Consider the following 13,356-nt stretch of genomic DNA (forward strand, 5'->3'; position numbering starts at 1 on the left):
GACTGAGGAAGACGCTTGACATCATTGACCCCTGGCTTCCACACGCACACACGCACACACACACACATGTGCATCACACCTGCACATAGTACACCCATACCTGTATGCACATGAGCACACACACATATACATGCACAAACAACCCGGTTTTTATAAAGACTAACTCTCCTGTTGGCTGTCCCCACTGGTGGCTGCAGGTGGCCCAGAGGTTCCCCAACATGAAGGTGCATCTCCTGATGTCGGTCTCCTCGCCTCTGCTCCTGACCGTCCAGCCCTCCGGCCTTGCACTCGCCCCCATCCTGGAGGCGCAGGCCTTTGCTGTTCTCCACAACTCCTCTCTGGCCCCCCTCTTCCTGCTTGGCGTGGTAAGCTGGGTGGGGTGTAGGAAGGTGGGGGAGCACCATCCTGCGAATCAGTGGACCCAGATTTAAGCCCAAGCTCAGAGCCACCATCCTCACCTGCTCTGCTCACGGCTCCCGCAGGCATCCGTCAAACAGCCATTCACTGTGCATCTTCTTAATTATGCACCCCACTCTGCGCCCCTCCACTATCATGCCTCCACCCCTCATTCACCCTTCATTCACTTCTTTCTCCTTTTTAAAATTTATTTTTATTTTTATTTATTTATTTGAGAGCGACAGAGAGAGAAAGAGGCAGATAGAGAGAGAATGGGCGCGCCAGGGCCTCCAGCCACTGCAAACGAACTCCAGACGTGCGCACCCTTATGCATCTGGCTGACGTGGGTCCTGGGGAATTGAGCCTCAAACTGGGGTCCTTAGGCTTCACAGGCAAGCGCTTAACCGCTAAGCCATCTCTCCAGCCCCGTATTCACTTCTTCGTGGGATTAGGATATGTGGACTGTGATGTGTCTTTCCATGCACTCATTCATTCATTCATCCAGTTATTCGTTTGCTCAACAACTCATTAGCTCACTGGTTTGAAATACGCTGGACCTTTTCTGGCTGGGACATGCACTATCTATGTGACCACTTATGGATTCACTGGCTTATACTGGTTCACCTGGGCATTTATTCATCTGTCTTGCATTCATCCATGAATGTCTTTGCTTATTCCTTCAGCTGAGCACTTGATTACTTCCTATTTGGTTCAAGTTTTCATTTGCACATTCATTCATTGGGTCACCCCCGTAATACACAGGCATTTGATGGTGCCTGCATGGATCTGAACTCTCCCCTCAGCAGGGGGCGCTAGAGGTCTGTGTAGCCCCTTGCACAGGCCATACTCTTCCCCACCCCCCACAACCATCACTGGAGAGCACTAGAAACTGCCCAATGTCAAACTGAAACCCATCTCTCCCCTTTGCAGACGAAATGGGTTCCAGGGGGGGTCACCCAAGAGCATAGGCTGGAGGAAGCTGAGATGAGGGGACTCCAGTTTTCTTCCTTAGTAGATTCTGAATGAACCAATGGATGGCTGCTGCCAGAATTTTAGGCCAGCCTGGAATCCAGCCTTGGGTGTGTCTCAGAGCCACTAGGTTAGTTTCTCTGCCCTCAAGGTTCCGTAGACCTGACCAGACATGTGGCCATGCTACCAGGCCTCAGAGAAGCTGACTGACCTCTTTCTTGGGGTCACCTGGGTCATTGCTTTGCAGAGGACCAATGCCTCACTAGAAGTTGGCACCAAGTCTAACAGGCTTATTGGAGAGCTGAAGCTGGACAGGTGAGTGGGTACATGGGGACAGCAGCTGATGGCCACCCATCCATTTCTGGGGTCCATGTGAAAGCAATGGCTTCATCACCTCATTTATTATTATTATTATTATCATCATTATTATTATTATTATTATTATTTATTTGAGAGAGAGAATGGGCACACCAGGGCCTCCAGCCACTGCAAACAAACTCCAGATGCATGTGCTGCCTTGTGCATATGGCTTACATGGGTCCTGGGGAATTGAACCTGGGTCCTTAGGCTTCACTGACAAACACCTTAACCGCTAAGTCATCTCTCCAGCCCCATCATCACCTCCTTCTTGCTTTGGCCCAGTTGTCATATTTAAGCACCCAACAGTTGCAGTCTGCCTGTCTGCAGACAGTGAGCCTGATGTTCAAAGCCAGGTTCAGTGGCCCATGCCTATAACAGAGCTATTAGGGAAACTGAGGCAGGAGAATAGAAATTTCAAGGCCTGCCTAGGCAATGTAGTGAGACCCAACCTCTTAAACAAAATTCAGAATGACTGAGGATGTAGCTCAGCCTGGAGGTGGCAGAGTGCTTGCCTGGCGTGTTTCTGTGAGGCCCTGGCTCCACCCTCTGCAATGTACAACAAAACACACGGGTGCCCAGGGGTGACGGGACGTGCCCAACATCACGTAGCCATAGGGTGACCACGTGTACTAGAGGTTTTCTTCTTGCTGTGACTGAACGCTTGACAAAGAGCAGCTTAAGGGAGGGGAGGTTCACTTTGGCCTGCGGTTACAGGTGACACGCGTCATGGCAGGAAGGGCGTGAGGGCAGAAGCTTGAGGCAGCTGGTCATGTTCAGTCCCCAGTGAGAAGGCCGAGCATGACCAATGCCGTTGCCCAGCTTGTATTCTCCTTTTTATTCAGCCCAGGACCCCAGCCAGTAGCACGGTGCCACCCACACTCAGGGTGGGTTCTCCCACCTCAATTTACCCATTCTAGAAATTCCTCACAGGCATGCCCAGAGGCTCACCTAATCTAGACTGAGTGCCCTCACAGGGCTCTCCTCTCAGGTGGTTCTAGATCCCACCAAGTTGACAATCAACATAAGCCATCACAACATCCGCCCCTTTCGCCCAGGAGTGCCCCCAGACTCCAGTCTTGTGCCCTGTGCCAGCTGAGTCCCACGTGGCCTCAGGGCTGGGAGACACCCGCTGAGGAGCCCTTCCACACTGACCCACAGCAACATCCAGCTCCCGTGTCCCTGGCCTTTCTTGGCACTTGGAAAACCCACTTTGACTTTTACCTCACCCCTGGGATGCAACACACTCTGGACCTTAGTTTGCCCAACTATAGAATGATCCCAGAAGGTCTTTGCCAACAGTATATTCACATATGGAGGTCTTTTCTTGTTTTGAATTTTAAAAAAATGTTTATTTTTATTTATTTATTTGACAGAAAAACAGCAAGCGAGAGAGAGAGAGAGAGAGAGAGAGGGAATAGGCACACCAGGGCCTCCAGCCACTGTAAATGAATTCCAGATGCTTGCATCTTGTGCATCTGGCTAACGTGAGTCCTGGAGATTCAAATTAGGGTCCTTTGGCTTTGCAGGTAAATGCCTTAACTGCTAAGCCATCCCTCCAGCCCCACATATGGAAGTCTTTAGGATAGCTCAGCAAGCAAGAGAGAAAGAGCAGGGCTGGAGAGATGGCTCTGCAGTTAAAGGCACGTGCTTGCAAAACCTAATAGCCTGGGTTTGATTCCCCAGTACACATGTAAAGCCAGATGCACAAAGAGGTGCGTGCATCTGGAGCTTCTTTGTAGCAGCTGGAGGCACTGGTGTGCCCAGTTTTGGGGTTTTTTTTTTTTGTTTGTTTGTTTGTTTTTTTGTCTGTCTCTTCTCTCTTTCTCTGCTTGCAAACAAATAATTTTGGCAAAGGGGTTCGAGATAGGGTCTCACTCTAGTCCAGGCTGACCTGGAATTCACTATGTAGTCTCAGGATGGCCTTGAACTCATGGTGATCCTCCTACCTCTGCCTCCCAAGTGCTAGGATTAAATGCATGCGCCACCACACCTGGCTTAAAAAAAATTTTTTTTAAAGAGAGCAAGGCAGAGACAGATAGAGAGAGACACTAAGAGGGAAGCATGGGAGACAAAAAGGGAATGAGGATGGGGAGCCGACCCCAACACTAATACTGGCCTCTGCCTCTTCCTGGCATGCTGATCCCCAATCCCACCGTCCCTGAGTTTCTCCCAAGGTCAGCCCCCAGGGTTTCCATGTTCTCATTTCTCCTGGCATCATTTTAATAACTGTCACTGCCTTAGAAACATGTGGATTCGATCTGTCTGAGAACCCCTGGGGCCTCCCAAGAGGAAGAGCAGATGCCCGTTGGCTGAGCAGCAACTCGCATGTGGTGATAGGGTGGGGGGGTGGGACCCCATCGAGCAGGAGCTTAGTGAACAAAAGTCACTCTTCAGATGTTGAAGAGTTGGAGACAACATGGCTTTGGGTTCTAGGAAATTGTACAAAATCCTGCTTTGCTAGTCATTAGCTGTTTGAGACCCTGGGCAGATTGCTTGACCTCTTTGTCAGGGTTTTTTTTAATATATTTTAATTTTAATTTTATTTATTTGAGAGAGGGAGTGAGAAAAAGGCAGATAGAGAGAGAATGGGAGTGCCAGGGCCTCCAGCCATTGCAAACTCCAAACGCATGCGCCACCTTGTGCATTTAGCTTACATGGGTACTGGGGAATCAAACCTGAGTCATTAGGCATTGCAGGCAAGAGCCTTAACCACTAAGCCATCTCTCCAACCCCCAAGTTTCAGTTTTCTCATCTGTAAAATTGGAGTGTGATGGCCTTTGGGGTTAACAGGAATCCCATGGAATAAAGCACCCATTATAGTAGGTTCAGCGAACAGTCCTGTGGGACCCTCCTTCGGATCACTGTTAAAATGTCAGGGGCTAAAGAGATGGCTTAGTGGTTAAGTGCTTGCCTGTGAAGTCTAAGGACCCCAGTTCAAGGCTCGACTCCCCAGGACCCACGTTAGCCAGATGTACAAGGGGGCGCACACATCTGGAGTTCGTTTGCAGTGGCTGGAGTCCCTGGCCTGTCCATTCTCTCTCTCTTTCTCTCTGCCTCTTTCTCTCCCTGTCTGTCACTCTCAAATAAATAAGAATAAACAAAAAAATAATCTTAAAAAAAAAATCATCAGGCAGCTGGGCATGGTAGTGCACGCCTTTAATCCCAGCACTCCTTTAGGAGTATCACCATGAGTTCAAGGCCACACTGAGACTACATAGCAAATTCCAGGTCAGCTTGAGCTAGAGATTGACCCTCCCTTGGAAAAACAACAACAACAACAAAAAGTCATCAGGCCACCAAGTGAGGGTTAGAGTGATTGATTTAGGTGACTAAGAAACCCAAGGCTTTCAGAGGAGTGGAGCCAGACACCCTAACCCCGTCCTTAGGAATCTGATTCTTGCTGTCTCTTGGCTTTGCCACCCAGCATGCCGCCACCAAATAGTGGCTTCCTATCTAGCTGGAGAAGAGACCTCACAATATTTCTAGCAGAAGTCCTGGGACCAGCTCTCACTGGGCAGCAAGAAGTGTCATAGTACCTCCTTGGAGCAGTGACAGGCAAGCGAGGTAGATGCTCTACTGGGGACATAAGGGCTGTGTGGAGAAGGTGGACGGACACTGGGTGGGAGACAGGCTGGCGTTCAGGAGTACGTCCTGGCACCCGGCCTCTCAGGGCGGCTCTAGGGAGTAGCCTCACCTCTGTCCTCTCTGCAGACTGCTCCTGGAGCTCAAGCACTCGGATATCGGCACCTTCCGGGTGAGTAGAAGGCCTGGCCGGGGGAGAGGCCCTCGCTCAGGTTGGAGAACTTGCTTCGGGGGCAGGGAGACCAGAGCTGAGGTCCCTACCCTAGCGCGCTTAGTAACTGGGCAGCCTAGGGCCAGTCCCGTGCCCTCTCTGAACTTGGGCTTTAAGCATCCCAGTTAGTGTGGGACAGCATGCATGCGCGTGTAAAATGCTCAGCATGTTTGCTGAATGGACAAGTTAATCATGGAGCACCTGTTACATGCCAGGGACTGTTTCGGGTGTGGGGTGTGTCGAGTGTTGCCTGGTACGGAGGAGACAGAACAGTAGAAAACTGTTTCCACTACGATCAGAACCATGAAAACCAGGGTGGGAGGGAATGGGGTGTTAGGTGAGAACCAGGAAGGCCACTCTAAGGAGGTGACATTTCTGCCGCTGGGTGAGAAGAAGCGGGCAGAGAACAGCAAAGGCCCCGTGGCAGAAACAGCTTGGCTTGTGCAGGGGACAGAAAAAGCCCGTGAGGCTGGAGTGGAGGTAGCAAGCAGGACAGGAGGAGATGTGGTGCAGAAGACGGTTGGAGCCAGCTCACCCAGAGGCTTCTGGGAAGATTAAATTCAAGGGTAGCGAGTCCATCTGTCTGTCCTTGCATGGAGCAACTCTGAGTTTTGCCATTATTAGAGCCTGGTGGCTGGGCTAGGGACGGATTGCGGCACGGAGGGGGGACCACAGGGACCCGTGAAGAGGCCACCTATTTGTTTGTGTGGGAGGTTGGGTCTGGGAGCCAGCCAGCCAGGAAGGAGGAGACAGGGGGTGGGCTGAAGTGGGTTGTGGAGGTAGGTTTTGATGTGAGTGACAGGGAAAGAACTGACACGATGACACCTCCGGTCGTGGCTGAGCGGCTGCGTGACAAGCAGAGCCACATCCTGACAGGAGGGAAGGGACCACAGAAGTAGCCGCGCATGCTTTTCCGCACCCGTCACTCAGACGCCCCCTCTGAAGCCCACGTGGTGTCTCTGCCTAGTGCTGAGGCTCTTGGGAAGGTGTCTGGCTATAACCTGCTTTTCTTTTTTTTCTTTTTGCTGCTCTGAAACACCCCCAAGCTCCCCACTGGATCCTGTAGTCACTCAGCCCCAAAGTCACAGGGCCCCAACACTCGGCCCCCAAATCTGAGCCCCCATCTGCTGAGTCACAACCAACCCCAGGTTCACCCGCCACTTCCAAGGGTCCCCAGTGCCCAGGCTGGCCCAGGGGCTCCTGTCAGTAACTAACTCTGCTCCCGTACAAAATGAAAATGTGAGTTTTACAGGCTGGATGCAGAGGCTCAGAACTGAAGGGCCCAGGGGATTACAGCCTGGAGCAGGGAACACAATCAGTCCAGAAATGAAAATGTACATATTTACACGTTGTAAATGTCACCACTGCAGGCAGGCATCTTGATAGCTGGTTCCACATTATTTCTGAAATGTTTTCTTATTGCCAGAGCCAAGCATATGTGCAACTGAACATTCGGACCCTGCACATGTGCCAACCCAAGGAACACAGCTCATTCATATTCCTCCACTTAGTTCATGATTTGAAATGAATCCCTTCTGACCTTTTGTGATGGCTGTCTAATTAAAATAAAGAGTTATAGCTGGGTGTGGTGGCACACGCCTTTAATCCCAGTACTCGGGAGGCTGAGGTAGGGAGGATCACTATGAGTTTGAGGTCACCCCTAAGACTACATAATGAACTCCAGATCAGCCTGGGCCAAAGGGGGATCCTATCTCAAAAAAAGTGTGTGTGTGTGTAGCCAGACGCACAAGGTGGTACATGCATCTGGAGTTTGTTTGCAGTGGCTAGAGGCCCTGGTGCACCCATTCTCTCTCTCTCTCTCTCTCTGTCTCTCTCTCCTGTCCCTGCCTCATTCTTGCTCTCAAATAAATACATATGTGTAGAGAGAAAGAGAGGCAGTTTTTTGAGCTCTTTTCCTCGCTCCTGTATGAGAAATGTCACTGCTGATCAGTACATTTCTACAGCATCATTTTTACCAGCCACTTAACTATTTCCTGGTCTCAGAATGCCTCTGCTCCCCAAGAGAGTCCTGTGTTACCTTTAATTTAGCACTGTGTTAAATGTGAGTATTCTTTTTGTTTGTTTTGTTTTGCTTTTCGAGGTAGGGTCTCACCCTACTCCAGGCTGACCTGGAATTCACTATTAGTCTCAGGGTGGCCTTGAACTCACAGCGATCCTCCTACCTCTGCCTCCCGAGTGCTGGAATTAAAGGCGTGTGCCACCACGCCCGGGTACAATGTGAGTATTCTTGTGCCTCCATTTTTGTCTTTGCCCTATTTGTTTTCCAGGATAAATGCCTTAGTGGCATGTTTGCTAAGCCCAAAGCCTCACACATTTGAAAGGCTTTCTCTGTTTTTGTTTTTGGTTTTTTTTTTTGAACCCAGATTGACCTCAAACTCTTAATCCTCGTGCCTCTGCCTCCTGAGCACAAGATCACAGGCATGCACCACGTGCAGCTCATTTGTAAGACTTTTGGGGCACACTGCCAACGAGCCCTCAGAGGGGGCGGATCCAGCTTGCCCCCCCCCCCATTTCAGCACTCTCCCTGACATACCTGCTACTGCCGAGGTTAAAAGACCTGGCACCTTAACTTTCAGAGCGAACTTTACACCTAGAAAGTGGACCGCATAGGAAATCGATGTTCCCTCAACCCGCTGCCGAGTTCCCATGTGGTCTTGGGTCCGTCCCCTCTGGGCCGGGAGGCTACGCGGGGCCGCCGCCCTGACGGCCTGAGTCCACTGTCCCTTCTCCAGGTGCAGTTATTGCAGAAGTTCATGGACTACCTCGTGCCCACAGTGGTTCTGCCCAAGGTCAATGGTAAGGAGCTTTGAAGAAGCGAACGGTGTTTCATCATAGATCAGGAGGGTGGGCCTAACTGCCTACAGCCATTTAGTTGGCCCAAGTTGGGAGCTCCCTTCAAATGGCATCTGACACAGAGAGGGGATCAGGCAAACGAGGCACCCACCCGCTGTTTTATTTCAGCCAGCCCTTACATGAGCCCCACGAGGCAGGGGAAAGTCAGGGAGATGTTAACACTGACGCCCGCCCCCACTGGGACTAACACAGCTTCCCTCTCCCCGCCCAAAATGGCTCAGTCAAGTTCATCTTGAAGAGAAAAATGAGTTTATTACAGGCTCCTTGTGACACAGTGAATGATCCCAGACTGTTGCAACCCCCCCCCCACACACACACACACACATCCGTTGCCACAGAGTTCCAACTTGCCATTGCTCTAAGTCTGCAGTACAACTGCTGTGGACCTGGCGTCCCAGCGCTGTCCAGTGCTAAGGCAGGAGAGACGACTCCAGGCTCAGGTGACAGCCAGACTTGCCGAAAGGCGTGTTCATGTGGCTCTGTCCTTATCTAGTCCGCTAGCCTTGGCAAATGCCATCCAACCTGGAAAGGGCAGCTTGTTTTGCTGTGGTTTTTGGAACTCAGAAGAGCTGACTGGCGGCTTGCTGCGATCGAGAAAGAGTTACTGGGGCAGGGCTTGGGAGGGGGCCGGTCTCACTGCAGGCATGATGGGCTCCCCCGGGTTTCCATGGGAGGAAAAGAAAGATCAGAGTGGTTAAGTGACTTACTTCAGGCCACAGAGCAAGTGACCAGCACAGCTTGGGCCTGATCCCAGGTCCTAAACAGAAGCCCACGGTCCTTGTTCAACTCAGGGAGAAGGACTGAGGGCCGGGTGCCCTCTCCCACTGAGGTTGGCTGACTGGTAAGGGCTTCAGGGGTTTGAGAGTCAGGGGCCCAACAGCAGCCCACATAATGTGTGACTAAGCTTTGGAGATCATCATCCAGAACATGATCCATCCTCCTGCCTCAGCACGGCTTAAGTGTGGGGCGCAAAAGGAGAATTTTGCAGAGTTTCCAGGTCGGGGTGTGGGGTACAGGGTGGGGAGCTGGCCCTAGCTGCTGTCCATCTCTAGCTTCATACTCAGCTCCCTGGGGCTTTGCGCGGGCACACACACAGAGATGGCCCAGTCTAGGTCCACTCGCTGTCCAAGTGCCTCTGGCCACATTCCCATGCGGAATACATTAGCAGTGTGCTGCTTTGGGAGGGAGGCGTGGAGGAGAGAGCCAGCTCTGTCGCAGAAGTGGGCTCAGGATCCATGGAGGACAAGAGGTGGAGGGTGCAGACTCCTGGGTGTGCAAATCCACACCGGCCCCAACTGGGCGCCCCCCACCCCCGCTTCTCTCCCTCCCCTGCTGTCTCACCCCACAGAGAGGCTACTGCGAGGTGTCCCTCTTCCCCTGCCCGCTGGGGCCTATCTCTACAACATGGTGATTCAGTCTTATCAGGTGAGTAGCCAGGGTCTCGTGTTGTGAAATAGCCTGTCACAACAGAGACCCAGCGTGTCCTCTGTGTCATGCCCTGCAGCAAGCACTTTGTTCCCTCCCAACAATTTGGGGGTATGGGTACTGTCTGCACGCAGCACTGGGGCTCACAAAAGCCACGCAGGAGTGAGTGAAGTCTAGAGTCAATGCTAGGCTCCCCGGTGTGTGTGTGTGTGTGTGTGTGTGTGTGTGTGTGTGTGTGTGTGTGTGTTTGTTTGAGGTAGGGTCTTACTCTAGTCCAGGCTGACTTGGAATTCACTATGTAGTTTCAGGGTGGCCTCGAATTTGTGGCAATCCTACTTCTGCCTCCCAAGTGCTGGGATTAAAGACATGTGCCTCCACATCCAGCTAGCTCCCCAGTTTTTTTGTTGTTGTTGTTTTGTTTTGTTTTTGTTGTTTTTTGAGGTAGGGTTTCACTCTAGTTCAGGCTGACCTGGAATTCACTATATAGTCTCAGGGTGGCCTCGAACTCACGGAGATCCTCCTACCTCTGCCTCCTCCCCCCCACCCCCCCACCCGAGTGCTGGGCTAAAAGGCATGTGCCACCACACCCAGCTAGGCTCCCAGTTTTTAACAAAGCATCCCCACCTTGTTCCCATAAACGTGGAGCTGTGAGAGGCCACACCCCTTGTTTTACGAGGTGGGTGTATTTAAGCACTTCGGCACATGTGGGTGCCTCTTATGCACCCAGTACCATGCAGGGCACCTGGCTGAAAACGGGGCCTGGGACCTGGCAGAGTCAGGTGCTGAGTTCTGCCCCAGCCTGTGCTGCAGTTAGGTGTGACACCCCACGTTTTGGCTCTGCTTGCTGTCAGCTTTCAGGCCCCCGCTGCCCGTGGCCCCTGACTGCCCCTCTCAGCTGTCACAATCTATCTCCTTTGCATGTTCTCCGGTCCCCTTCTCACATGGCCACCGCTGTGCCACCCAGCATCCCAGCCTCGGATCTGGATACGTGGACCACCTACCTTGGTGTCTGCACCCCAAGGTTCTCTCATCCCAGCATATCCCAACAATGCCCAATCTCCGCAGTGAGATCCTAATGGTGCGGCGGGGGGGGGGGGGGGGGGGGGCGGGGGGGGAAGCTGGGGAAAACCTCCGGATGTGGCACTTGCTGTGCAAGCGAGAGGCCGTGGCCTCAGATCCCAGAACCATGGAGACGCAGGGCTGGCACACAAAATCCCCAGCACACCTGTGTGAGAAGAGGGTGGAGACAGACTTGCCCAGAACTCTAAAGCCAGGTAGCCCGGTGGTGTTTGCAAAAGTGAGCAATGGGAGGAGCTGGAGAGATCGTTTAGCGGTTAAGCGCTTGCCTGTGAAGCCTAAGGACCCTGGTTCGAGGCTCGATTCCCCAGAACCCACATTAGCAGAATCACAAGGGGGCGCACGCATCTGGAGTCTGTTGGGAGTGGCTGGAGGCCCTGGCACACCCATTCTCTCTCTCTCTCTCTCTCTGTCCTCTCTTTCTTTTTCTCTCTCTGTCACTCTCAAATAAGTTAAAAAAAAAATTTAAGGGAACAATGGGAGACCCTGCCTCAAACAAGAAGGGTTGATCCCCTCCCCAAAGTTCTCTTTTGACTTCTATATGTGTGCCATGGCACAGGTACACCCATACTCACACACACGAGCATGCTCACACATACATGTACACTAAGTCAACCAGCCAGTTGGCAAACCAAACAAAATCTTCACCTAGTGCTGAGTTCTGACCCCAGGTACCACTGTTCCACAGCTTGCTTCCCTGACGTGTAGTCCTCAAGGAAAGTGTCATGTCACCAAGAGACCATACTCTCCCTAAACTGCCCAGTGTCAATCCACGCCCCCACCACCACCCCGTTCCTTAAACCAGCTGCTGGGGCTGAGACTTGGCAAATGGTGAACAGATGAGAGAAGCCCTCGTGTTTGCATTTCTTCAAGGTCAAGATCATCCTTTTTTTAAAAAGGCTCCTGTGGCACGATTTAATTTGTGCACGTGTGGAAGCTGAGTCAAGGGCAACACGGGGGTAAGAAGTGGTTTTGCAGCTTTGACTGGATCCTGGCTCCCCTGAGCAGCCACAAGGCAGGGATGACATGAAGCAGCCGGGCCTCTGCGGTGGCAAAAGGAACAGCTGTCGGGGAAGCTGCCACCACTGACTGGCAAACCCACTGCCAACACCCCAGGATCCCATGGGCTTCCACCTTTCTGGAGTAGACAGGCTTGGCCTCCCCCCCACTCCATCCTAAGCAGGGCCTCAGGTTTCTATATTAACCCTCCCCCAGCAAGGGCATACTTCGGTCTGATGCCAACCCATCTCTCCTTAGGATTTCCTGCTGCTCGGAGCAGATGTTCACCGAGACTGAGGTCTGCACGCTGCCAGGGGCACTTGCTCCCGAGGGACCGTGGCACTCAGCAGCCGCCATGTTGCCTTGCTCGAGGAGTCCTCGCCAGACCTTGACCCAGAGCCCCTAGCACACTTCCTTGAGCTTGGCTCCAGAAATAACCCAAACATGAGGAAGTTAAGTTGCTCACTGGGAAAGTAGGAGGTTCATGTGCCAGGGCCAAACTCTCGCAATGTGCGGTCCCTCCAGAGATTGTATTTCACCTGGAACCACGCCATGTCTCTTTGTGCTTCACAAAAATAGCTGTATATTTTCTGTGGAGTCTGTGTGCTGATATATATAGTCCATTCATTTATTCATTCCCTGGGTGGAGCCAGCATGGGCTGCGGCACCACTGTATTCTGTAGCCACCGCCCCCTCCACACACACACACACACACACCTGTATGAGCAGGAAGTCCCACTGCCCCAGTTGCCCTTGGGGGTTTTCTTAGAAGAGCTGAATAATGCTTCCTCATGTCAGGCAGGTATGGGACAGAGGAAATGGGGGTGTTATTCCTATCATTACCGCAAGGGGACGGTGTGCACAGAGATTCAGCAGAGCCCATTGCCTTTCAGTGATCAGTGCTGGGGCTGTTGCTACCATAACTGCCCCAACAGTGGTGCTGTTGAGTCCTGCAAGCCTGTGGTCCCTGAGCCACACAGACTCCAGGATGACACATTGTCCTTCCTCCAGCTCAGCCACTAGGGCAGGGAACAGAGCTTGTCCTTAGTGCAATGAGCAAGTTACCATGACTTCCAGGACTGGCATGGAAGCTAGGCCGCCAGCTGGGACCAGCAGTGGAGCTCTTGGAGACTTCCAGCCATTTCCGACCTGTGGTGGGCCCGTCTCAGGTCATTAGAGGCATTTCAAATTGGTGAAGCCACCTGGAGGCTTCTTTGAGCTGGCGACCTTCGGTCTGAGACCAGGATGAGGAAGAACACATCTGAAGATTTTTCCTCATGCGTGTATGTGTCATATGCAGTGTGTTTCAGGGACTTTGTGTGTGAGTGCCTGTGCGTGTGTGTGGAGGCCAGTGGTTAACATGTCTTCTTCAATCACTCAAGACTTCAGTCACTCCCCACCATGGTATTTTGAACGTGTGTTATTTTATTTTTACATGTGTGGCGTATGTGTGTATACAAGTT

The 13,356-nt window shown here is 52.1% G+C and overlaps 1 protein-coding gene across 1 annotated transcript in view; it reads left to right on the top strand.

Moving 5' to 3' along the window:
* The window catches only part of Bpi (bactericidal permeability increasing protein), a 46,897-nt gene extending 34,413 nt beyond the window's left edge, over window positions 1–12,484 (top strand). The window contains exons 10-15 of the mRNA XM_045157319.1: window positions 198–365; window positions 1,613–1,680; window positions 5,437–5,479; window positions 8,272–8,335; window positions 9,741–9,817; window positions 12,152–12,484. Of these exons, the coding sequence (XP_045013254.1) occupies window positions 198–365; window positions 1,613–1,680; window positions 5,437–5,479; window positions 8,272–8,335; window positions 9,741–9,817; window positions 12,152–12,190 (459 nt within the window). The 3' untranslated portion in view covers window positions 12,191–12,484. The remainder of the gene's footprint in view (window positions 1–197; window positions 366–1,612; window positions 1,681–5,436; window positions 5,480–8,271; window positions 8,336–9,740; window positions 9,818–12,151) is intronic.
* The last annotated feature ends 872 nt before the right edge of the window (window positions 12,485–13,356 follow it).

Source organism: Jaculus jaculus, chromosome 8 (assembly GCF_020740685.1).
Source record: "Jaculus jaculus isolate mJacJac1 chromosome 8, mJacJac1.mat.Y.cur, whole genome shotgun sequence".
In the NCBI taxonomy this organism is placed as follows: Eukaryota; Metazoa; Chordata; class Mammalia; order Rodentia; family Dipodidae; genus Jaculus; species Jaculus jaculus.